This window comes from Acyrthosiphon pisum, chromosome X (assembly GCF_005508785.2).
Source record: "Acyrthosiphon pisum isolate AL4f chromosome X, pea_aphid_22Mar2018_4r6ur, whole genome shotgun sequence".
Classification (NCBI taxonomy): Eukaryota; Metazoa; Arthropoda; class Insecta; order Hemiptera; family Aphididae; genus Acyrthosiphon; species Acyrthosiphon pisum.
In genome coordinates, this window is record NC_042493.1 from 56450094 (window position 1) to 56477540 (window position 27447).

At 29.0% G+C, this 27447-nt stretch overlaps 1 protein-coding gene across 3 annotated transcripts in view; it reads right to left on the reverse strand.

Moving 5' to 3' along the window:
- Positions 1-555: 555 nt before the first annotated feature.
- Positions 556-27447, reverse strand: part of LOC100166892 (cytosolic purine 5'-nucleotidase) — a 41046-nt gene continuing 14154 nt past the window's right edge. For 2 of the 3 annotated variants that reach the window (XM_008187558.3, XM_008187553.3), the window contains exons 2-12: positions 17846-17919; positions 17468-17585; positions 14812-14907; positions 13662-13808; positions 12400-12493; positions 10510-10692; positions 10242-10416; positions 9938-10160; positions 8221-8458; positions 2185-2343; positions 556-1348 (exon numbers count right to left, since the gene is read on the reverse strand). In XM_008187558.3, coding sequence (XP_008185780.1) covers positions 1169-1348; positions 2185-2343; positions 8221-8458; positions 9938-10160; positions 10242-10416; positions 10510-10692; positions 12400-12493; positions 13662-13808; positions 14812-14907; positions 17468-17585; positions 17846-17919 — 1687 coding nt within the window. In that variant the 3' untranslated portion in view covers positions 556-1168. The remainder of the gene's footprint in view (positions 1349-2184; positions 2344-8220; positions 8459-9937; positions 10161-10241; positions 10417-10509; positions 10693-12399; positions 12494-13661; positions 13809-14811; positions 14908-17467; positions 17586-17845; positions 17920-27447) is intronic. The other variant, XM_003240600.4, reaches the window with a different exon arrangement.

The following is a 27447-nucleotide window of genomic DNA, read 5'->3' on the forward strand; positions in this document are numbered from 1 at the left end:
CAAATACGGTCGAAAAACGAATATTTAAAACAGTTGTTGCTATAGTAATATTATATTTGAAAAAACCAGTTAATAAAAAATACAAGTTTTAATGCACACGTACCGAAAGGGTTGCCAATTTGTGATGTTCCTATAAATGTGTGTTCAGTAACTACTACCTAGTCTAAAGAGTCTAAGAAACTCTCCGTTCGAATCCGGCCCAGAAATTAGGGCGGGCGATTTCTAATAATCAGCCAACACGTACAATTTAATCTTATACAATATATTTATGTCCAAAAATTCAACTTGGACGGGAGACAGATACGTTATTCACCGAGTCGCCGCTTATATAATAATCACATAATAATATAAAATTTATCTTTCTTTTATAATATATACAACTACGTCGTCTGATACTGCAGACTTGACCTGTATATTGGGTAGGTAGACGATTAAACCTATACAACATATTATTATTTATTATATTATACTATTAATAATTATTAACAATCTCAGCGGTCGTTAAAAGTGGTAACAAACAATTGATTAGATTTATTCTTCTAAAACGCTTATTAATTCCCTTTGACCCCCAACGGTTATTTAACAAAATATACTATATGTGGGCGGTATTCGATAAATTCCGAAAAATCTGTAGCAGTATACGAACCGGTCGGCTACACCGGACGTGTCCGATTTTATGCGCCAACATTAAAGGTTTAAATAGGTAATGATTACAAAACGACGACGTCCTTCTCCTCTAAAAAAAAACGGTTTTCCGACGGCACTCGTATATTTTTCACTGGTATAATAATATGGGTAAATCTTGTGCAGTTGTGCGATACGCCGTCACGGGTTCCCAGAGTAATGTTACCAATGTATTTTATAATACCGGCGGTAATAATTGGCTAGGGCGACACCAAAAGTTTGCGAAAAACCGTTTTCATATTCGGCACACGACGACGACGTTAATATCATCATAATTATTACTCATGTCGTGTAAATTATTTTTAGGGTACTATATGCGTGAAAATTGTGCGCAAAATTGATCGTAAAACTAATAATATTAACGATATAGAACCAATATAATTGTGAACAAATAGAAATATATATACTGTAATTAATATAAATGGTGTGTGTTGGTTGAAACGCGGTTGGGGAGAAAATAAATGTACAAATAAAATAATATAGTTTATAAGATAATATAATAGTTATTGTTATCGTCGTCTTGGTCGGTTATTTTTTGGTCGCGACCACTTCCTCTTCGTCCGAAAAGTCTTCGTCGTGTGTGTGCGTCACTGACGACGGCACTTGGGTGCTGAACGTGTTTGTGCCCTGCAGCATCTGAGTCTGTGATCGGGAAAACACGAATCTTCAATGAAAAACAATAATAATAATCACATCAACGTGTGAAGCGGGAGGGAAGGGCATGCACCTACAAGAGTGGAGTTTAATCCCACCAAAAAAAAAAAGTTGTCCCCGAAAAAAGATCACATTTATGATATTATAGGTACTGCGTGAATTGCAGCTCGAGTATTTTAAAAACGTACGTAAATTGCGTCCAGGGAGATTTAAAAATAATCACGCACAGTGATACACTGATAGTTAGAAAAGTTAGGGAACGAAAAGTGGAAAGATTATGGAAAAAGATACATGTAATTATACATATAAGAAAAAATGAAATGATGGAAAAAAAAATATTCGTTTAGACATATTATGCAGGAATCATTATACAAATGTTCATCAGTTACTTAATATTGCCAATTTTTAATAGTACATTTTTCAATCATAAACAATATAAACAGCAAAACCAATAGTTTTTATAACTATACCAATATTAATAAAATTAGCCATTAGGTTATTCTTATGTCTGAAAAATGGAAGGAAAATATTAATTTTTCCAAAATAGCCCGGGCGTAATATACGTAGATATGAATAATAAAAAAATTGGCCTCAATTTACATGTTAAATACTAAATATACCTGGTTCTCAATTTACATAAGTATGTATAAAATTAGCTGGGCTGCAATTTACGTATATACAAAAAATTTAAAATGTATCCGGTGGAATTGAAGGGTTTCGATTGTTGGATGTTTTTAGAGGGTTTTTAGGGGTGTTTGGGGATAATTCGGGTGAAAAGACCCAGCCCTGCAGTCACGCTCATGATAGGGGAAGGCGGGAAAACCCCGTAAAAGATTCCGAACTCGCCTCGTCCACAGTCGTAGTCGCAGCAGCATTTTTACTGGCATTTAGCACTGTTTCGCTAACGGACTTCAACGTCGCCGCCGCCGATGCCGTCGCCGCCGCGCTGTCTTCTTTGCTCAGTCTCTGTTCGTGTTCGTGTGCCACAGTGGACTCATGCGGCATCTGCAAGCACATAAGAAAAACATAAATTGAAGGCGTAAGATAATATTTTATTAGCACTCAAAATATAAAATTCATTGTTATTGGTAACCCATCGTCGTATTTCCATAACTCATAAGCATATATATAATATCCATATCGTTTTTTTTTCACGAACCGGGTGTCGACGAATTATCCGAATCGTGAAGAATAGGTATAATTTTTACACGATATAGACGATTGTTTTTCCCCATTTCATGAAACCGGTTAGGTATTTGTTTTGGACATTTTATGGGATAATGTATAGTTTTTACTTTTTACACAATATCTACTTAGGTACCTATATGGATAAATTATTATCGAATTTTTATCACGACACGATTATGTCCATATCTTCTAAACAATCTAAACTTATTTCAGTGCATACGGCATACCTATACTAGAACAGTAGAACTGTGCTAATACCTAAACGTCGTAATTATTTTGAAAAATGTTTAGTTGTTTCTAGAAATTATTGTGATTTATTCAAATTGTGTGACATAATATTATATAGGTACCTACACCACGATTATTACATTTTTATTTAATACACACTATACATCCATATAATATAATAAATTATAATATGATAGGCAATAGAAGGATGAATGGGTTTTTTGATTAACAAAATATAATTTTTTTATTGGAGCGCTGCTCTAAAGAGTATAGAGCGATAACCGTTATTTTCTAATTGATAGGTAAGTACTACTGAATATATTGATTTGTGTGCACCATCAGAACTTACTACAGGTAGGTAGTAGGTAGTAGGTATTAAAACTATAGGGTTCGGGACTTATTACACGTATACAATTGTTCAAAAAATGGTTTAAAACCCACTGCTGAAGTTATAGGGGAACAATTGGAAGAAAACAGCATATTTATATGAGCTATTATATATGATAGTTAATAATAATTGTTAAAAATGCTAAGTATGTCGAATATAAATTTTTGTAAAATATAATAAAATAAAATATCTGTAAAAATACGCAGTTCAAACATGTTTGTATTACATTTCACAAATCAAATGTATATAGACGCATATTAGTTTACCTGAAATATTCCACAACAATCACAAAAACAAAATTCAATACAAGTACCAAACTCTACTAATAAGTAATAAGCAATTTTTATTAAAAATATTAAAAAAACGTAAAAAATATTTTATTTACGGGCAATTAGTAGTGACCCATCTGTTTATTTTAACTATAAAGCTAATAAATAATAACGTTATCAAAACGTTAATAAATATTTAATAATAATATTTACAACTTATATTTAATGTATTATTGAATAATATTATCTTTAATATTTAATAATAAATAATAATATTTACAGCTTATATTTAATGTTCGTTGAATAATATTACCTTTTATTGAATGAATGTAATTGTGTTTTTAGGTATTTAAAATTGTTAATACCTACTTTAAGTCTTTTAAGATTTTATTTTCAATTCAGGCGTATTTCTATAGCAAATTAAATTAAATATTTATTGAGAAAATCGAAAAATGATCTGTTTAAAGTATCATCTTGATTCAATTTGCTAAAATAGTTACAACTAGAGAGCTCATCTATTTCACACAATACATATCTACGCGCGTGCATAAAATTTATAGTATTTCACGTTAACAACATACGTAGGTTTATAATATATCAGGTTTATGATGTTTATTATAAAATAATTTTATCATAAATCGTATAATTTTTTTCGATGCGTTTGAAATTTTGTGCACTCTTGTTGACTCTGGTTTTCGCGAATTTGATAGAAAAAAAATCAAAATGACGCGTTACTATAGTAATATTATGTAGGTAAAAATAGTGTGAGATATGTAGTAGAATTGAACCATTTAAGATTAGGTTAGATGGCCACGATGTAATTATTTAGTTTTTAAAATTGTTCGCGCAATAACAATTGACTGCATAATAGCCATATATTTTCCAGTCCGATAGTTACCTATATTATTGTTTTTCTACCAAGTGAATAAATGTTCAAGTTCGGAAACATTTCATTACCTAAATATAAGCACACAAAAATACGTTTTTAATTGTTGCAAATTAAGTTCATGTATAGTTTCTCTAAAAATGTGTGTCATAGGTACATATTAGATTCTCTAATAAGTCATATCAATAATAACAAATGTCAATCCAAAAATTGAAAATCATTCGTAAATTCTACTAACGCAAATACCTACCTATATGTATATTCATGAGTCATTGATTAAATACTTTTTTTAAGATAAATACGTTATTTAGCAAAAAAAAATATTTTTGATAAATTGTTATCTTTTATTACACAGTTGTGAAGAAGATGGTTTCTCGTTTTATAATTTTTAAATCGTATCGAACCATCGAAAATAAATCTTCAAATAAAAGTATCGCTTATTTTGACTTACCTACCATTAGGTATTAATTAATTTCAAATTACATTCAATTAAAAAAAATTAATGTATCTTTATGGATTGGCGATTTTGAGTAATTTATTATATTTTTATTGGAAAAACTAAAAGAAAATGCGCAGCACTATAAATAGGTAGACAGGTCATAATTACCACCTACGCGGATATATTATTGTACTTTAAAAATCCCAATTAGCTAACTTATTATTTTGTAATGATTTTAGATATTTAGATATATTACATTATTATAAATTCGTTATCTGAACAGCATTAAAACGTAAAATATAATAATATGGTACGTATATTACTATTACTGTAAATTCTACTGGCCTTTTACCTTTAGTTTTTTTCTTTGTTGTAGTTTTAAATAATAATGAACGAATAGCGATTATTTAAATTATGCATAGTATCTATAAAAGATAACCTATTCGATCGACCAACAATTTGGCGTAGGTAGGTTGGTACTTTTAAAAATCAAATAGTACAAACCAATTTAATTTGTATTAATTCAAAAATATTAACATCACAAAACCATGTATTTTTACCTATATTATAATTTATAACTATTTCAACCAATGTTGTAATTATTATACAACGTTCGTTATATATATAATCTTCAAAAACAATTGAACGTTTTTATAGGGACTTTGTGCACGGCTTACAGTGCCTCACACAGTCACACATGCAATATACGCTACAAATTACAATGCAATATTTATTAAACTACCTATCACTGTTATAATTTTTATATAATTTAATGCTGGCTGTATACATTAGTACATTACTATATGTCTATACTATAGTTTATAAAATACAGGAAGTAATACAAATGGCCCAATTCACGTTTATGACGAGGGGACGGCATTGGCCATAAACTATTACTGGCTTACTCATACTGTGATGGTATCTAACACAGTTAACGCGGTAAACCTAACAATATAAGTAATATAACACACAACCAGAAATCGCTTAACATCATATCACAATTTATTTTATCGACACTTCCGACCGACCCAACAGTCGCCTCTGTGCACGCGAGCAATATGATGCCTTTCGTTTTACACTTTTACTATAATATATTTTTAAGTATGAGTCACGGGATTATGGGAATTTTTAAATAAAATAATAACTGAGCTTTGCATTACGTGGATAGTGAGTGGATTTTTAAATGGTTCATAGCTAACTGAGTTTTTCAAAAAGCCAGAGAAAAGTTTAAGTGTAAACCAGGATGTCTAAACAATGCTTACAACGTGGCTCCGACAAATAAAAACAAAATAATGGAGCAATAGGCTTAAGATTCATACAACTGATGAAAAATTACGTGTTTATTATGCTTGAGAAACATTCACCATATGAAATTATATTTCTACTCCTAAAATCTGGTAGAAATCTTATTTACTTTATATAAACATATAATTTCAAAATTAAAACCAAAGAACTAAAAATAAGTCAATCAGAAACAGGCAAAACCATACAGCAAAGTGCATTTTTTGGGTTAGGTATTGTAAAACGTAGCTTGAAAAAGTATGAATGTTGTAACAAAAGTTACAAATTCAATTTTAAAACTTATTTTGCATTTATTTTTTTAATGTTTTAGGCCAAAATAATAAAAAAAACGGTACGCATAGACCGATATTTTATAAAGCCCGTAATATATACCTTCTTCAGACATATTTCAATATTTTCATACTTTCATCATAGGAGGCAATAATTTGTAGCCGTTATATAATAATTCCTAAACGCATATATTAACAAACGAGCCTGCAGAATAAAATCCTACCCATGAAAAGATGCGAATTGCTTATAATCTATAATCCAATAATTATAATGATATTAATATTAAAGTACATGCAGTTGAAAATTCCCAAGAGGGCAACGGCCATTTTTTCTCCCCCAGCGGCCGCTCTTATACATAATAAAATTAAGTAAGAATTTATATACTCACTAATTATTATATACATTCATCATGTTTAGGATATTATAGTATAATGCCTATCAGACTATCAAGTCATTATTTGTGGCGTACTGGTGAATTATAATGAGATAAGAAGATTTTACATTGTATGCTGATGACTGATATGCAGTGACTAGAACGCTATTTATCTAAACCCATACAAATCACTAGGTATATACTATTTAGAAATAAATATACAATTATATCTAATAACAAAAATAAATACAATTTTTACTTAAATATTTCAATGAAAATGATGTTTAATTTTCATTTAATGACATTTTCAAAATAGATTAATTACATGCAATTTATATACCACAAACAGAACTGTCGAACACAGTTTTACGGTATGTCGATATTGACTTTAATAAGTTAATAAAAGCTAAATAATGGCTAGTAATAATTAAGAAATATAATATGCGATTTGTTTTTGGCCAAAATTATTACAACCTACTAATAGATTTACTAATAGAAAAGAAATCTACTATAATAATACCTAATATCAACAAAAATAATATATAATTTCTCCATCAAAAATAATCTTTCATTATGTACAATGATTCAAGTTTAACACATATATTAGGTACAGTGATCTACTCAATGTTGATGTCGACACTTCCTAAACAGCAGAGCTAATTATCCAGCTTATTTCATTTTAAACTTGTACTTATGACATCATACAACACAAATGTCAAATAAAATATAATATAAAATCAAAATCTATTATAAAATACTACTAGCCCATTAACTCTGAATCCTATTAACAATAATTCATCTCTACTCATTATTCTATTAATGGGATGACATTTTAAAATGTCGTCTATATTAATAATAGTAACTAACTGCACGTCTTGCAGTAGTAGTTATAGTTTAGATAATTCCACGTGATTATTATGAATATGTATTTTTTATATATCTATTTAATCAATAAAGATTTACTTATATATTAATTGGGCACTAGAAATAAATTAACACGGTTTGAAACTATAATAATATAATAATTGAAGTTCAACGGATGAAATGATTAGAGTTTATTAATTAAATGCTCAATAAGTATAGATATAAGTTTATAATAAGTCAGAATAGTCAGATAATATTTCCTATTTTCAAGATTAAAGGTAATTTATATTTACTATTGCGTGTAATCGTCAAGTTCGTCACACACAAAACAAAATATAAATTATTCGTCTACATAACGTACACTTTTACGTTTTAGTGTATATAACTAAACGTTCATAATGTTTTTGTGCATATTGTTTACAAGGTTTTACACACTAATGCCTGAATAGTTTATTCGGGTTTTAAGTGTTTAGTATATAATATGATAACGGGCTACGTGCGATTATCAAAAAATTTTTATCGATTATATTTAAGTACCTATACTAAAAAAATCGTACGTAAATAATAGGTAAATACGACGAAATTTAAAATAGAAACATAATATTGGATATAGGTATGGAAATACATAGTGCACTATATTATAACATAGTGTTAAAATAAAACGTTTTTACTTACCAGCATAGCCGGTGCTCGGAACATATAGGAAAATGGATAATATATTAGATTTAAAAACGTCGCTGCATACAAGTCTGCATACCGCGTGACCTGCGACGAGAAGAAGGTTTGCCTGGACCCCGATCGGAAGAGACTACCCATCATTCCGTACGATAAGTCCATTTTGTGGGTAACGTCGCGCATCGCCATTCTCAGTTTTGAAATGTCCGGCTTTTCGTTGGTACTGCTGTCTAAATTCCTATAATCGAAAACCAAAAAAATAAATCCACACGTTATGACGCGATGTTAAACAATTAACGTATCAAATATATTAGTTTTTATTTTTTATTTTGAGGAATCAACTGCATGGTTATATTAGTCTGTTATTACTATAGGGGGTACGGTTGGTTCAGAACACTCGTGTATGTGTGGCGAGGCTTAGTCACTAAAACCCTGGTGGTCCCTCATCCGGGAACCAGCGACACTGCCTGATGTTTACCTCAGAACACATTAGTGACTGAGGCCAACCACCGTACCACACCAGGCCACCAAATATATTAGTAATCTGTAAGTACGAGAGAATTTATGTTACATCGTGACCGTGTTATACATTATATCTAATCCGGGAATTTAACGATTTTTTTTTTTTTATATCAGAGCAAAACCTGACACGAAGTATACACAGAAATAATTTTAAAAACCATGAGAATTACAATTTAATTTGAATTGATTCTTTAAATCATTTTACAGTATTTTAAAATTAGAATATTTTTCAAATTTGTTTTTAAGATTATTTATCTATCGACCATTAACATTCAAAGCAATCTGTTTTCCTCGCAATCAATTAAACAGCGATAAATGTGCCTGCGATTTATTCATCGGGGTCCGGGGATCAATAATAATTGTTCTCAATTCCAACTCAACGACCATTCACTTATCAGCCAGGCCACCGTTTTACTCGATAACTTCCTCTTGTCATATTTTTTATTAGTTAGTTATAATTATTATAACATTTTTGTAGTTATATATTTAAATTAATTAATTTACCCTATAATAGTTTTAGTGCTGTTTAAAATCACTAACGAGGAACCAACCAAAAGTTCTTAAAATGTATGAAAAATAAATTGTAAGCTCGATAAATATTCATGATAAATAAATCACGTCCTATACAATGTAAAGTGCGACATTATTTTTATCGATATTATTAAATTGAGTACTGTTATAGGCTTGATGTAAGATACTGTGATCTGTATATATCAGGGGTCACTAATTAATACTTTTGGAGGACTACATTAAGAATTTTGAAAATTTTCGGGGGCCATCAAAATTCAAAGCAAATATTCGTAACATATTATATTATAATGCAAAAGTAACATAGTAGTTTAGTGCATATGAAAAAATAATTACCTAATTAAATAAAATACAATACAAATTTATAATAATTATAATATAAATAGAAAATTGGGTTATAAAACTTCTCAATTTTTGATTTATGAAGTTCACAAATTACAGGACATTTTTCGGCAAATGATTTATGTGAAGTCTCAAAATAAGGTTTAATATAGAAAACTTTAAAAACAAATACTGTTTGGTGGCAAATCAAACAAATTTTTATCGGTTTTACTTTTTTTTTCATTATGTACGGGCCGGATAAGATTTATCTAAGGGCCGTATTCGGCCCGCGGACCGCCATTTGGCGATCGCTCGTATATAATATCTTTGCACTTAGTTAACTCACTTGTACATGTTTCCAAGAGCTATATCGAAATTTTGCAGTTCTGCAAATAGCTGACATTTATCTGTCCACACGTGCAGCTCTTGAACCAACTCGGGGACGACTAAAAACGTTCTCCAACCACGTATCTTCTTTGACTTGAGAATGTCTCCAAATATATGATCTCCCACATACAGAACGTCTTTTCCCTTTGCGCCGATGAGCTTGGTGAAAATGTCGCAAGAGCCTTTCCGTCAAGCGAGACACAATACAATATAAATAATTATAACATCTATAACAATTAGTAATGCGTGTCAGTAAAATTTACCTCCCGAATATACTTGGCCTTTTAGCAGAGGCCCAATGTGCGTGCCCATTTTCAGAGCTCCGGTTTTGGTGTCCACTTGTCGCAGGATCGTGCCTTCGCTGAAAAACAACGGTTTTCTGGCATCTACCACCACTATGTCGAAATATGATTGCCAGTCTCTGTGTGGTTCGCTGGGCTACATTCGGTGAAAAAATATTGTTGTTATATTATTATTTTTGTGTTACATTGTCGACGGACGACAGTGGTCACTACGAACCGAACGACTTACCGAAGCACCGTGTGGGTAATCGAACAAATACGTCATGATCATGTTGGTGAACCAGTAATCACTGTTGGTCAACAGAAACACCTTGGCACCACTTTGCCGGATTCTAGCCAAGAACATGGGCAGTCTCGCGTCTTTGTTGACGTAATCGGATAAGTTTTGGATAGTTCTCTCTTTCAAATCACCCTACAGTTATAACCGTGTAAGACGAAATAATCAAAATACACTTTTGAATATATTTTGGTAGGTATATAGCATAAACTATTTTAAAGCTAATCTATAATCTAATACCCACGTATTAGGTTATAGATTAGGTATAGCGTAGGTGATATAATTGATTATTAATACTAGTGTTCATAATCAATGGTTAATATATGATTATAGGTAGTGGCTAGGTTAAATATAAGACACAGAGTACATGATGACAAATTGTGCCGAAAACGCTAAAAACAAATAGGTTTGCGTATACCATTTTGATAATAGCAATAAAAGTCGTACAAACATACCTAATTAGTTTTTTAATCTATCGACTTTTATACAATTTGAACTTTTGTAGAAACTTTATAAAATATTAAAATTAATAAGAATATTAATATTTTTCACCCGTGAAAAAAAATTCACAAATTCAATGTAAGTTAACAAGGTTTTTACCGAACAAATTTCGTTTTTGCAATTATTGTCATTCAATCATGCAACAATCATTACAATAATGGTCGAGGACTATTTAACGTTTGAAAGCAGCCATTTTGGCGCATAGACATTTGAGCAACAAAAATAAAATTTGTATTTTCATAAATTATAGCATAGTGTATTTTTAAGATTTTTTTATTGTATCATACTTAAAAATAATAGGTTGTAGAACAACATGACAATCATATTTTGGCTTGCTATCATACAATTCTTTAAAAACATAAATCGAAAACGAGATAGCTGACAATAGTAGAATGACACTTAAATATTATTCCAATTTTTAGGTAGGTACTTTGATAAAAGTAACTAGTAAGTGATGAGAAACGTTAACCTGGGGATCTAATATATTTCTGGCCGACAGCAGACCAGATAAAAACATAATTTTAATTTTTGATAGATCTGGCAATCGAATCGCTGTCGGAACATTTGCCAGATGATTTATACCCATTATTAGATTGGTTTAAAGATAATTAATACGTGCAGGGGACGGTTATTTCCTCCCAACATTCAGAACGTTCACGAGCTAGTTTTAAATAAGAAAATCGCACAAATAACTATGGACAATTCGTCAAGAAACTTAATATATATATATATATATATATATATATTTCTATAGATAACAATGTTTGTGGTGATTTATGTCATTCCGTATTGCCTTCAACGTGTATTTGGAGGGGGGCGTAATTTATATTATAATTACCGGGAAGCCGGAAATTATCTACCAATAAAATTAAAAAAGAACTTTAATGTAAATAAAAGAATATCCAAAATATAAATGATAGCCAACAACAAATTATTTCACGAGCATACTTCGCTATATTAAATCAAATTAATTTTTTACTTTATAATATTTGGTCAATGGTTGGTTATACTATAAACTAAAATTATAATTATTCATTTTTATGCTATTTTTGAAGTCCAAATGTCCTATCATCTAAAGATCGAATCCAACTGCCATTTGCATATATATGTCACATACACCTCCTATATTATATAATAAATATCTCAATGGAGACGGTTAGGTTTACCTACTGTCAGTTCGTGGTTGATCTGATAGGTTTAGGAAGGACGGGCTAAGATCGTCTAACCTAACCGGTCATACATATATATATTTTAACACAGACGTGGTAAAATGATCTCTTGAAACTTGGGGTTAAGTGTAATACTATAATAGTATTATTATAATATATTCGTATATATTACATGTATGTGCATCCAGTCCACGGCATTCCTCACATCTTGGAATATAGAGTTGAACGACATCAGCAAATCACCACTGCGTACTCCGGTTTTTTCCCTGTGTAGCACAAACGATAACGTAATAATATACTATATTGTGTAAAATATATTTTACACAAACAAAACGGTCCGAATTTGGCTGTGGTCAAGTAAATATTTTTAACGAAACGACTTAATTATGATGAATAATATTAATATATTAGCTATATGTATAAGCTATGGCGCCCAAATGCCCACTATGAATCTTGAGTGTGGTAGGTAAATACGTACTAAATAACTATAATAGAACAGGATGGTATATTTTATGGGATCTTGTCCAATAAAGGTACCTACTATAATATCAAGTAAACAGATAGCACGCATTAGTGTAGTTTTATTTATTATTAATTTATAAATAAAACGACATGATTCCTTTGGAAATTATTTTTTTTACATTATTTTAAGTCATTAAAACCAACTTTTTATACACGAATAAAATTTTACACAATACCAGTAAATAAAAATTGCAGGTGATGAAAAGTGAAAATGTTCAGCAAATAGGTATTTATAATAGCAGTATTTAGTTATAATATGATTTTCAAAAAATATCTAGGTTATTTTCGAACCATTTATAGACATTTAAAATGTTCAATCTTTATCAGTTTTTCTCAAATTATGTTGATATACTTTTTTAAGTCAAAAAGCTTGAAAAAATAATACGATAGGTTCCTCATAAGTTGTAGGTACTCGTAATACTTTAAAATAATCGAAAATACACGAGTACAATTTTTAATATTAACGTTTGAAATTCAAATGTTGTCAAAATTCGTTGAAATCACGAAAATATGCATGTTGTTTTAAAAATTAATCAATTTTAAATTGTAGTAACATAAGCTTGATATTTTAATACAAAATGTTATATACATTTTTTTACTAGAATTTAAAAATAAAGTTTAGTTTGGATACTATATCGGCTTTTGAGGTCCAATTTTTTACGACAATGGATATTCAAACGTATAATAGCGATATTATGTTAGCCTGCGGTAAGACTAAAAATCTATAAGGTAAAATGACACTATTTCCCGCTTAGTTAAATATCTGAGGGGCAGCCCCCCCCCCAGATTACGCCTATGTATATAAGTTATATAATATAACTACTAACATGTTATATAATATAACCGTATATATAATACACATCAAATATTTTATGTACGTAAATAAGTAACATGTAGTAAGTAGTAACAAACCTCGAGTAGTTTGGCGAAGTGGTAAAATAGTTTATCAGACAGGCCAACAAATATGTTTCTGGCAAATTGAACAGCGTGTTGAGCACGTAGACGCGGGACTCGTCAAGGAGCAGGAATTTGTTGGGATACAACTCGTACACCTGAGAGCTAATGGTAAAAAACACACGTTGGTATAATACCATAATGCGTTTAGGACATTTATGTATAAAAACTGACGTATAGTCAGAGGTTACTTAGATAGGTAACACACTATCACTGTATAAGCAAATACTGCAAACTTCACAAATAAATGTGTAACTGGTGATTCTTTTAACAGTAAACACTCATTATTTCGAATGGTCTTAATTTTTTTACATAATTTTAAGTCATTATAATCATTACGAAACACTTTTAAAAGAAAATCATTTTATAAGTTTTTATTTTTTTGAACGACAACTTACAGTTAATTATTGTAAAGCACAATAATTTTCTGATAATTTTGATGTACAGCAATCGAATTTTGAACCATTAACTAATTAGTTATATAAATACTTATATTATTTAGTTATAAATACTTCAAGTGTGGATCATCGATCTATTGTAGTAGACAAACGATTATGCGGGGTACCCATTCGGTATTCCTTAAAACTTGACAATACATAATTAGCTTCTATTTGTAAGTCTGATTTTTATACTTCAAAAAATAGAAAAAAGCAGGTAAGTGGATGTCGCTCTGCTGTACAGTAGGTTACAAGTGGGTCATTGTATAATGGGTTGTATTAGACTTGAATTCAATGATAAAATATCATTGTATAAGAAAAACGATTCTGAGCGGAAACGGTCTGTCAGTCTGTTATGGATATTTTGTATTTTGTTATTATTTATTTTATCATGTAAGTTGAATTAATATTGAAATATTATAATTTTTTATTCGTTTCTATGGTGATAAAAGATACTATATGTTGAAATCGAAACACTCCTTCTAGAAGAAATTTTGTGTATAGAATATAAAAAGAAAAAATAAATAAAAAAATAAAAAAATAAACACTCGCTCCGCTCAGAATCTAAAAAGTACTTATTATTTATTTTCGAAAACGTTAATAATTTTTGAAAATGTAAGATACTGAATGTTTACTATTAAAAGAGTCATCCTATATAATATATCACTCACTGTTTTAAAAACTCGAAACCTTGTACGCAGACGAGTATGTTACCGTAAGAATCCACTTTGAGCAAAGTTCCGTACAAAGAATCGAACCACAAGCCCCTGAAAAAAATAATTCGTTTTGATATGCTTTGAAATAAATTAATACCTAAATAAAATAAAAATTTGTTTAACTCTTCAAATCTACCTTCTGTCTGTATACACTTTCAAAATTATGTAACGATTGGAACATAATATAGTTGAAAGTTTTTTATTGAACAAAAATGTATATACCTATTTACAATCTGTATTTACATGTTATATACAATAAGTAAATTTGTTGAGATTTGATTGATGGGAGGGGAAAGTCACCCAGTGGCGGCACCCCAAACATAATAATATAGTTAATGAAGTTTATAGTTCTACTTTTAAAATTTTGTTCTTTTACATCATAAATCGATACAAATAAATAAATATAAATCAACAAGCTTCAAATTATATTATATGTAAAACTTTTCAGATTTTTTGTTTTTGAAATTTATTATTATGTAAACAAGGTGAGAAATACAATATACATATTAAAATTAAAATTATGCATGGATTAGTTTAATATTATATAGGTTGAAAATGTTGTACACAACTTTAAAACTACTAATAAAAATAAAAATATTTTGATATTCATGAAGATATCCCTTCACCACAGGTGGTCACATCAGTGCCAATATTTTATAACTTATTTAAAATTAAATTCTTATAATTGACAACCTAGTAAAATAGACTGAGAGTGAAGCCATATGAAACTGGCCCCTTACTCATTAAAACATTATTACGGTATAAACCTATTTGGTTGCAAATAGCTGCAAATAAGTATCAAAATATTGACATCACCTGCAGCTCGGAGCCGATGCGACCATCTGTCCTCCCCTCCCTCCCGGCACTCCCTACCACCCATGGGCTACTAGTTATTTGTGACGAAAGTAGTAAGTTACATATTAGTATTTTACGCAACTATAATTGCATATTTAGTTGAAACATCAGTTAAAAAATATAAACATCGATTTAGAGAAGTTGAGCACATTGGGACATAGGGACATTATGATGTTGGAAATCCATTTATAAGAACATTAATTGCGACAAAAATATTATAGTCGGGGACACGAAAAATGGCTTGTGATTTTAGCACCCTCAGTGGTGTTTTTTCGGTAGGGTTATAGTAGTTTGGATGGCCCTACCAAAAGTACACCACTGGGGGTTCTAAAATCACACGCCACTTTTCGTGTCCCGGACTATAGATTGCAAATTATAAAAAATTGACGCCGATTTGGAATCGATTTGATGACTTGGGATGGGAGGGAGGAGGGGGTAAAGAGGTTTCACGGAAGTAAGTTTTCAGTTTTCAGAATGTTATTTTTGAAATGTTGGTGTTTGAATTATATCTTCAGGTTAAATATCTTCGGGTAATATTATAAGAAACAAGTAAGTATTCAACAATTTATAGTGAACCATTACTAAATGAATATATTTTTATGCAATTTGGTATAAATGTTACTATACGTAACTACCTACTGTTGTAACTTAAAATTCGTTGATTGTTAAGGACTTTTAACGGTATTCCAAACTTTTGTTAACATTTTGGGCCTGTGGATATAATATAATATTATGGTCAAAGTATGAATATCTTAAATATACTGATTTATGTGACATTATAATATATACTAATGGCGTATACAAAACAGTAAAATCAGTTGCATTACGTGAAACTTGGTAGCCCTAGGGAGGTGGAAGGCCCCTTAAACACAGAAATTAAATGATTAAATAGTGATCTAATAGTTTAATATAATAGAAGCTAATAAAAAAATATATTAAATAATATAATAATATATTATTATACTTGTAATTATAAATGTATATAAAACAATATATCATTGTACCTACCAAACTATATTTAAAATGAACTTTTCGATCCTTCATTCGATTAAAAAATAAATAGTTTCAGTTTCTCAGTTTTCTTTATATCATGATAAAAGTACCATGGTTCCCCAACTTATACGTACCTGGGGGGCTTAAATACGCTGCTGAGTACAATCTTGTTTAAATGTCCTAATTTAAACAGCTACTGGAAATTATTTTAAACTATATATTGTTTTGTATTATTGCATGTATAATTTAAAACGTTTTATCGATAAATAATTTAGAAATAACGTTGTACTTAATCCGTTCAAATCAATTACTTATCAAAATTGTATAACAATGTTCAATTGTTAATGTTACAATCATACAAATTATATAACAGTAGTACTGAATTATTGTTACAACATTAAGTCTAGTATGAAAACTATAGAGTATAGGTATATATAGATATGAATATATGATTCAAGTACCTACTTATTACCTACCTACGAAAAAAAAAATTAAAGAACACAACTTCAACACAAATTTAAATATAATATACCAACATTTACGGACTTATTATGCATGTTAAGTTTCAAAGTCATTCTTCGCATAATAGTAATGATTTCAAAAATCACACCGTTCTCAAAAACCTGAATACCTATTATAGGTATGCCTAAACTTGAAACGAACCACAAATATCATACAAGTATAATACTACTCGTATACTACATCAATAAGTTTATAATAGATAGCCAAATAGGTTAGGTTATTCATGAAAAAATGTACTTACCTTACCGGGAACGTGGGATCATACTCGAACTGCAATATCTGAGTAGGATACCCGAGCGATACGAGCCTTTCGACGGCCAGTGCGAATCCCAGTCTCTCGTAGGCCGGAGACTTGTACTCTGCCAACACAATAATGATAACGGTAATGATAGTCCAAATAACACCGTTAGTAAAGACAATACAGCCCACCCCCGACCCGTCCTGTCATGGGTCCGCGTCAAGATCGACGCTTATCGTATAACAAGGCGCCGAAATCGACGAAGCATAATAATATAATATTACTAATTTACAGGTAGGTATACCATAATAATATTATGGTTTATTATATTTATATATTATTATGTATACAGGCAATTAATGCCATGTTACGATCGCGTACCGGCCAACGTATAGTCCATGTCGAATCCATAGAATTTGATGTTCTCCAGGTGCAGACTCCTGTTGACGAAAATTCTGGAATGAAAACGATCAATTGTTTGCATTAATGCGGGCGGTCTAGAAAACGGCCGGCGGCTGCATTTCATCGATAGCAAACGCCGTTCCGTGCGAAGAGTGTGATAAATCATTAATTACGATCGGTTGACTCGGGAGCTCGTCTAGCTGTATCGTATAGTACTATAGTGTATAATAATATAATACTTGTGCAAGCAAACACGCCGAGCTGAAGTGTGTTCGTTACGACGTTACTCGTTAATATACGTTAATAATGTATGGGACACACGCGCACAGATGGGTTAATCAATATTATATTGTATAGGTAACAATATTATAATTGACGATTTTTCTAATCTCGCTCGGCGTTTGTCGATAAAAGTTTTTGGTATTTTGTTTATTATAGTTTAAGACACATATAGACAATAATATATTATTATTTATTATAATATTATAAAGTTCGTTCATATTATTATAGTAACATTAATAATTACATGATAGCCAATAGGTACTTAACTATGTTAATTAATTATAGTGTAACTATTTGTACCTATATATATTGTATTATACATGATAACATTAAACACAGTTAAGTACAGTACAATGTATATAATAAAGTATATTCATTGGCGTAATATGTGTGATGGAAAGGGGGTCATCACTTGCACTCACATTTTTTTTAGAACGGACTTTAGAACAATTGTTTAATCTAATAATGACTAAATAATGTTGTTGATTTTTTTAAAATTTATTTTAGCTACCCAATTTAGTGTAAGTACTATATATTTTAGATTCTGAACAGAGCAATGAATGTATTGATTTTACAACAATGTGGGTTTTTTTTATTTTTGTGTCTGTCATCACCATTTGGGGCAGTGAAGCTGCTTCGATTTTCTTTAAATGTATCTTGTTCGATGGGCAAATTAATCTAGTTGGTGCTTCGGGAGGTAAAAATTTAAAATTCCCAATAGTTTTCAAAAGCACCGGAAAAACAAAATAAAAATTAAGGAAAAACAAGGATGTTTACGTAAAATCAGTTTTCGACAAAATCAATTCGTGTTTTTGGTGTAGATAACTCTAAAACAAATTACCGTAGATATATGAAATTTTTACTGGTTGTTTATATTAGCATTTTATATACACGATAAAATTTTCAAAATATTTTAATTTGTTTTGAACTGTTTACAGACATTTCCAGTTTCCAATATTTTTTATTTTTTAGTATTTTATTTTTATTTTTATTAATATTATGTATTATTTATATTATTTTTATTACTAATTAATATATTTAGTTGTGTGAGATCTGACTGGGTCTCACACTATATTTTAAGTCATTATTTACCATATAGTTTGCGCCCTCCCCACACAACAATCGAACTGGAATAACTATTTATTCTCGAAATAACAATATTGTAATGTGAATAAGTTTGGGCTATTACCCATACTCATATAAGACGTGTTATAAATAATACATGGTGTCATTATCATAGTGTTGTACAATAACGCTATTAAAAATCAATAATACAAATATAGGAATGTACCAATACGCATAAAATATTAATTATTAAGTTCCGTAATAATATTATATAATCTCAGACCGTACAGTAATAACATCACGTTTCTGCGACGTGACGCTGGAATAATCAATATTGTAATGTAGCATAGGCAGTAAGCACACGCAATAATTTTCTTATTCTTTCTAGTCATCGAAAACTTCCAGAAACTACAGTTATTACGGTTGACGTGTTTATTGGTGGCGCTAAAAGTGCTTATATATGACGCTCCCCGACCCCGACCTATTACTAGAAAACCACCCCCAAATAATTTATAGTTTTCTTGTCTCGCGATAATATTATATTATAATAAAATGCACACTGTAATATACAACGATTTACCATAAACCCATTTCGGACGAAATAAAGTTGTTGAAACAATAATAATCATAATTATGAATGCAAATAATCTACAATTATTAAAAATAATATGATATTTCTTCGACAATACTATACAATAAAATTGTCAATTATAATACACGCGTCTTTGGAATTTATTGAGTCTTGCCATTCTATGATCGTGGTTTTAGACAGGACTCGTTTTCAGGTTCGGTGTAGATATTTGTTGTTATTTTAATTAAGAACGGAATTATTGTTTGCTTGTAAATTATAAATAAAGAAACATTTTAAATGCTAAGTTATTATAACAAAACTAGATTATTTTAATTGTTTTACCTGAGAATTTAGTACGAGAATATTTATTCATTTCACGGTGAAGTTTTATTATATTATATTATGTAGGTTTTATGTGAAAAAATTTTAGTTAAAAAGTACTTGCATATACTTATATTATTAATAAACATTTTAACTATAGTTTGTTTATGTCAGAAAACTAACTTGAGATTGAAATGATGTTCACAGTTTCGACATAAAATACGTGCAGTGATTAGGACAAACTGTACGTATGCAGTACACTCTGCAGTGCTTCTCTCATCAAAACCGCCTATTTCAAATGTGACAATAATAGTCGCACTTCCAATAAGGCCCTTCCTGCCTGAATGGTTTTATATTATTACCAAAGCAGTACGTATGATGTAACAAAATCATTTTTTAAAAAAACGCTGGTTCTTCTAAAACACTTCACCCCTCTCCATGATATACAATTTAACAACTGTCTCAGCCACACGGCATTATGCGATAGATACCTAGTGTAATACCTACAATTTAAATTATGTATGTATACGTACATAATACAACTAATGTCGTAGCTTTTAATTATAATATTTTGTTAACGAATCGACTTATTACGCAATCTTAGGAATAGGTACACGTGGATTGTTAACCTTGGGACTATAGTCTATAACAGGACCGTAGAGAAGGCGGTGTCATATACATGTACATTATTGTACATCGTGATCATATCGAGCATATTTCCATTGTTCGCCTTTAATAATACATTCATACAAAATCTAATTTTTAGAGTTTTGTAACCTAAAACTTAAAAACCATATTTCCAAATAATAATTTAATTTTTATGCGTTTAAAAAGTGTATCGATGCAAACTTATTTTATTTTTAATGGGCACAACCCTTTATACTGCAAATTAACAAATAATTTTAGATAATGAGAGAATCATCGCTGAATGTATTGATTTCACTATGAAATTTTTTTCCAGTTTTTGACAAATCCGATTTTGATTTTTAGTTTAACTTTAAATAAAATTACCGTTTTTAAAATTAACACTTTTATACAATATATAATTTTCAAAATATTTTGACACTTTAAAAGTATTTATAGGCATAAGAAAATGTTGACGATTGTCAACAAAAAAATGTCACTTGGTCAAAAAAACTTGAACAATTAATCCAAGGTTCTTCATAATAGTTATTAGTGAAAATTAAAAAAAAAAATTGAGCGTAAATCCCTATTATATTTTTATAAGCATCTGAAATAAAAATGTTGATAAAACTCGTCAAAATCACGAACATTTGCAAATTATTTAGAGTTAGAAATTCATAAAAATATTTATATTTATATCTAAGATTTGAAAAGGTCCCCAATAAAGTGTCATATCTTAACCAAAAAAATAAGTTTACCGGAAATCAATTTCATTTTTTAACGATATAGGATATTCACCCGTAAATTAAAGAATTCTCGTCAAACAATTTTTTTTGATTTTGTTGAATTTAAAAATCGTATGACTGTAGATACTTGAAATTTTCACCAAATGTTTATTTTATCGTTTTTTAAACATACTAAATTCATACTACATTTTTTGTCTCATTTTGAGCTATTTAAATATTTTCAATTTTCAAATTTTTTAGTTTTTGTTTTATAAATGTCAATTTAATTTTTTTTTTTTCAAGATTTGAAAATGTAATACAAAGTTCCTTATAAGTTGTTATAACTAGCAGTTGATAAATATTAAAGATCAGTATAGGCACGACTTTTTTGATAAGGATTTATAATTCAAATTTGACAAAATCTCAAAAATGTTCAAATTCATTTTAGTTTAAAAATAATAAAAATTTCAATTTTTATAACTAAGGATTGAGAATTTAAATATTTTCATAAATAGTTCATACTGTAATCAAAAAATCAAAAAAAAAAAATGTAGGTATAAACACAGTTTTATTTTATAGATAGAAATTGTTTAAGTTCAAATTTGGACAAAATTAGATATTTAAACGAATAATAATGGTTTAAGTATTTTTGCTATAATTTAAAAATATTATTCGTGGGTACTTGAAACATTCAAAACATATTATTATACTGTAATCAAATGCAATTATTTCAGGGAAAAATAATTCACCCTACTGTATTACTATTTACTAAATGTCTAATAGGTAGTAAAATAAATTACTTTAGTAAGAATAATTTCATAAAATATATTTTTTCATATTATAGGCTGACAGACCGTTTTCGCTCAGTATCTTTTTTCATAAAAATTGTATATAATTTTATATCATTGAATTCACATTTAACCCATCTAGATCTATCCGAGCGATACCCACTTTCCCACTTTTTTTTTAATTTTAGATATTTTATCTAAATTGTAATTTAAACGTTTAGTTATTAGTTTCTAAATTATTAAGCTTTATGTACAAAGGATAATAGTCCATGATAATAGGCTTAAAACATGGATGATTAGATATATGAAAATATCATATATTATTATAATTATGTTTATATATCAGTATAGTGCAATATATTGTTACTATATACTATAATTACATACATGATTCATTTTTAATCATAGTGATTTAAATTAATATATTAGCATTTTATATTTGATTTAAAACTATTATAAGCTAAGGTTTAGTATAGGTTTATTACCCTAAAAAAGTTCAATAACCCTGAAGCTACTCGTTATAGAACTATTCAATAAATCCCACTTAAAAAAAAATAAGTTTGTATCACCACTCCTTAAATGGTATAAAAAATATCTGAAAATATATTCCTTGAGTAAACTTAAATACAACTTACATAATAAATGCACTATTAAAGGATAAAATAGGGGAGGGCGATTATTCTTGTTGAATTACCCTATTATCTAATCATTTGTGATAGTTTCGTCCTAATGAACTACAGGTATTTAAATATAAATTTTATTCCAAGCAAAAAAGTACTTAGTACATACCTACTAATTCCGTCACAGATTAAAATAATAAGTACATACTAAACTGATTCCGTCCGTACTCGATTCATATAATATAATTTAAAGTAGGTACCTATTATACTATAAAATCTTAATTTAAATTATGTATTCAATTATAATGCAACTGCAGTAGTTTTTTTTTCCTAATATAAAAGATGCCTATAATTCGTATAGACTGTCATCGGCAACTATTTTTTTAAAAATATATCAATACCGACAGTCCTCATATTACAGTCTGTTTAAATGGGGAGAAAAATATAGTCACCAAAACGTACACAACTCTCCGTAAAAGTTCATCCAAACAGCGTATATAAAGTCGTTTAAACAGTTTATAGTTTTTAGGTCGATTCGCCTCGAACGGACTTCGTTACAGACTGGCCAGTGGCCACAGTAATCAGTAATACATATTATCTCACGTCCGCGGGGTCTGACATTCTTCGTTGTGCTTACGTCTTAATAATCTGTATCCCAATCGGAAACTCATCTGTGGGTGACCGGCTGTATGTCAAGATATTTCAAGAAAAAAATACGATTAGATGATGGAGTATAGGTTAGACATCAGCTATTAATACATCAGAAAGTAAGGACAAAATATGTATTATAGCTGTACAAAAATGTACGCGGTTTTCAAGATTCTACAAGCTTATTTATTTTTTGACGTTGGTATGAGAACGAAATATATATTTATTTATAGCCCAACGTAAACGGGCTGTAGTCCGTCAACTGTCAAAAAAAATATTTACGCCTCCCTCTCCTCCCACCACGACAACCAAATGATTATTTTATACATTTTACACCTATGCAATATATTATATACATTTATTTCAGAATTATTGTCTTCACGCACGAGCGTGACAGTTCTTTACTTATATTAATACTTAATAGTAAATATTAAATAATATACCTACTATAATATCGTCATGATGTGTTATTTTGTATGTGCCTACGCCAAGAAGTTATACATTTTATTATGGGTTATGGGTGTATGACCAATTACATATATATATATATATATATATATAATTACATTTTAATTTACGCTTTACGGTGTATGTTGAAAGCGACTTATTATAATATTATTTACGGCATATATTGGTCACCTATAATAATTTATAATTATAGCTTAATCGCGTTACAATCACAGAAAAAATATAATTAAATCTGAATAAATTGACCAAAGATCAGACAAAACACATTTAATAGCTTTTTCACTCTATAGTCTAAAAACACATATTTATATAAAATTGCTCACAGAAAGAAATGCTAATACCGATAAATGATGATTCCTACTAAAAATCTTCAAAGTACATCTTGAATTTTAAAATATAATAATGTTTATATTATTATCAATGGGAAACAATTAGGTACATGTGTACTATTGTACTACATCTTTATACAACTAGAAAATTAAATAAATCAAAACAAAAATGGCCATCATATAATTAATATCATAGATAATAATACATATTACCTATGTATACCTACGTCCATATGCGTACGATATGTCAACGTAAGAAAACAAAAACCTCGAACATGAACTTGACGATTTTAACTGGCTGAAATCATATATGACCTTATATGTATTCAGAAGAAGTTATAGAACGAACGCAAATAAATATGTCTAATACATAATACTGACAATATTTTTAGTACCAACTCCATTCCTATATATAACACCGGGAAACTATACATACTACTTTAAGAGTATAGTAGTATACAGTATAACACTATAACCTACCTTAGTATACACTAAGTACAAGTACACGATTCTATAGGTACATATAGCGTCACATAACTTTCATAATGTAGTATTTTTTTCTTAGTCAATTTTATAACTTTAAATGGCTGTTTTTCTTTAATATTTTGATCATGACCAAAGTTTTATTTCTATAAGTGACAACATACATTTTAGGGCACATAAGCAATTATATAATATTACTCAGCAGTAAAAACAAATAATAAGTCAGGAATTGTTGGGTACCTACTATTCAAATACAAAAATGTGTTAGGTAAATCATAAACATTATTATATAAGAGTCTATATATACGCTACAGTATTAATACTAATACATACATATTATATAATTATCTATTTTACGTTATTTAGGTGTACCTATATCTATAAAACACGTAGATAAATTGTTATGTCCCGAACACCTAAATTTTAAGAACAGTACAAATATGTTTAAATTCCATCGATAAAAAGATAAAAAAAATTGATAGTGAAAAATAGGAAAAATAAATAGTTGAAACGGAAGTTAATTTGTATAAGCATTGCATTATATTTAATTTCATAATAAATTTCTAGTTAACATATTTTGGAGGTCATAAATCATAATAGGTACATAAAAAACATTAAAATATGTTTTATCAACAAACGCGTCACGCGTGTATGATAATTAACAAATGTACCTAATACAAATTTAATGAATATTTTCAATGAAATCGAAAACGGTTTACTAATATCTAATTGAAAATACACGTTTTACTACTCTAAAGAAAAAGACATGTCATGTATTATCATATAAATCGAATTAAACGTAAAGGTATCTTTAATATTTTACCTATTTAATTAATATTATAAATTTTATTTTTTTATCAGAATATTTATTTAACTTGTGATAAATGGTTAGGTTCTGGAGCTTATATTAGATTCTGAGCTAGACGACAAACGTGATGTAGACCACAAATATGTTTTTGATTTACGTGTCAGAAAATAATTTTTTATAACACAAAATGTTCAATATTTATTATGGTTTCTGCCTTCTGGTAACAAATTTGATATTGTTTTTATTTTGGGAAGTCAAAAGTAAATAGCTCACAGTAACTAATTTTCAAAATAATAGGAAAAACCTAAAAACATTATGGACAAACGTGAATAATTACGTGATATATTAGAAGAAAAGTACCTAACCTTAACCTAACCTCGAACATGAACTTGATGATTGTAACTAGCTGAATACATAAATGACCTATATGTATTTAAAAGAAGTTATAGAACGAACGCAAATAAAAATACCTCAATTATATATATATATAATAAATATTGATGGTGGTTTCGGCCTTCTGGTAACAAATTTGATATAGGTTTATTTTTGGAAGTCAAAAGTAAAAACTCACAGAACCTAATTTTCAAAATAATAGGAAAAACTTAATAAATATTATGGAAAAACGTGATATATTAGGAGAAAAGTACCAGTAAACACTGCAGTTTCGCCAACATTTATTTTGTTATTTTGTCGTAGGTGTTTCAAAAATAAAAAATGGTAGACTTTTCATTTTCACAAAATATTAATATTAGTATTTTCGAAACATGATAAAATATTTTGGCTCTTTTTGAGCTTTAATAGACATTTTAAATATTTGACTTTTTTTTCTACAAATGTTAGTAAACATATTTCTAGCTCATAACTCAAAAGTTGTTCAGTTGTTATTATAACAATTAAAAATATAGAAAATACATTAAAAAAAAAGATATATTAATTAAATATCAATATCTACATTTTAAATTATCTTTGGAAATAGAAACTAACTCGTTCATCCTTGGAATTTTTTATTTATGCAATAATTGTATCATAAAATAAAATTTAACACAATATCTATTAGAATGACCTATAAACAATTACTACGATCACATGGTGACGTTATAAGTTAAAACAGTTTTAAATCCACGGATAATTGTATTAGATTCTGAACGAAGTGATGAATGTATTGATTTTACAATGATGTGTGTTTTTTTTTTTTTTTTTTTGTCTGACGACAACTTTTGGAGCAGTAAAAATGCTTCGATTTTCAAAAGTTGTACCTTTCTGAAAGGAAAGTGAATCTAGTTGGTACTTTGGGGGGTCAAAAGTGAAAATTTCCCAATACTTTTCAAAAGCGGCAGGAAAAACCTTAAAAAAATAACGGAAAAACGCGAATTTTTACGCAAAACCAATTTTTGACAAAAACGAAAACTTAATTTTACTGTAACTCAAAAAATAATTATTGTAAGCACTTGAAATTTGCAACAGATGTTTATATTAGCGTTGTCTATACAGGGTTAAATTTTCAAAGTGTTTCGACTTTTTTTGAGCTATTTATAGACAAATGAAATTTTCAATTTTTCTAAGTATTTTTTTTTAAAATAACGATAAAAAATTTTTGGTTGGATAGAAAACTTTGAAAATTTAATACAAGGTTTCTTATAAGTTGTTCTCACAGTGATAAAAAAAAATCCAAAATCGTTAGTCACAATTTTTTTTTATAAGTGCTTAAAGTTTAAATTTATACGAAATATGTCAAAATTGCGAAAATTTGCAAGTAATTTTGTGGTTGAAAAATCGTAAAATTTTTTTCTTTTATAACTAAGCTTTTAAAATTTGGTACAAGGTTCTCCATAAGTTTTTCTTTAAATAT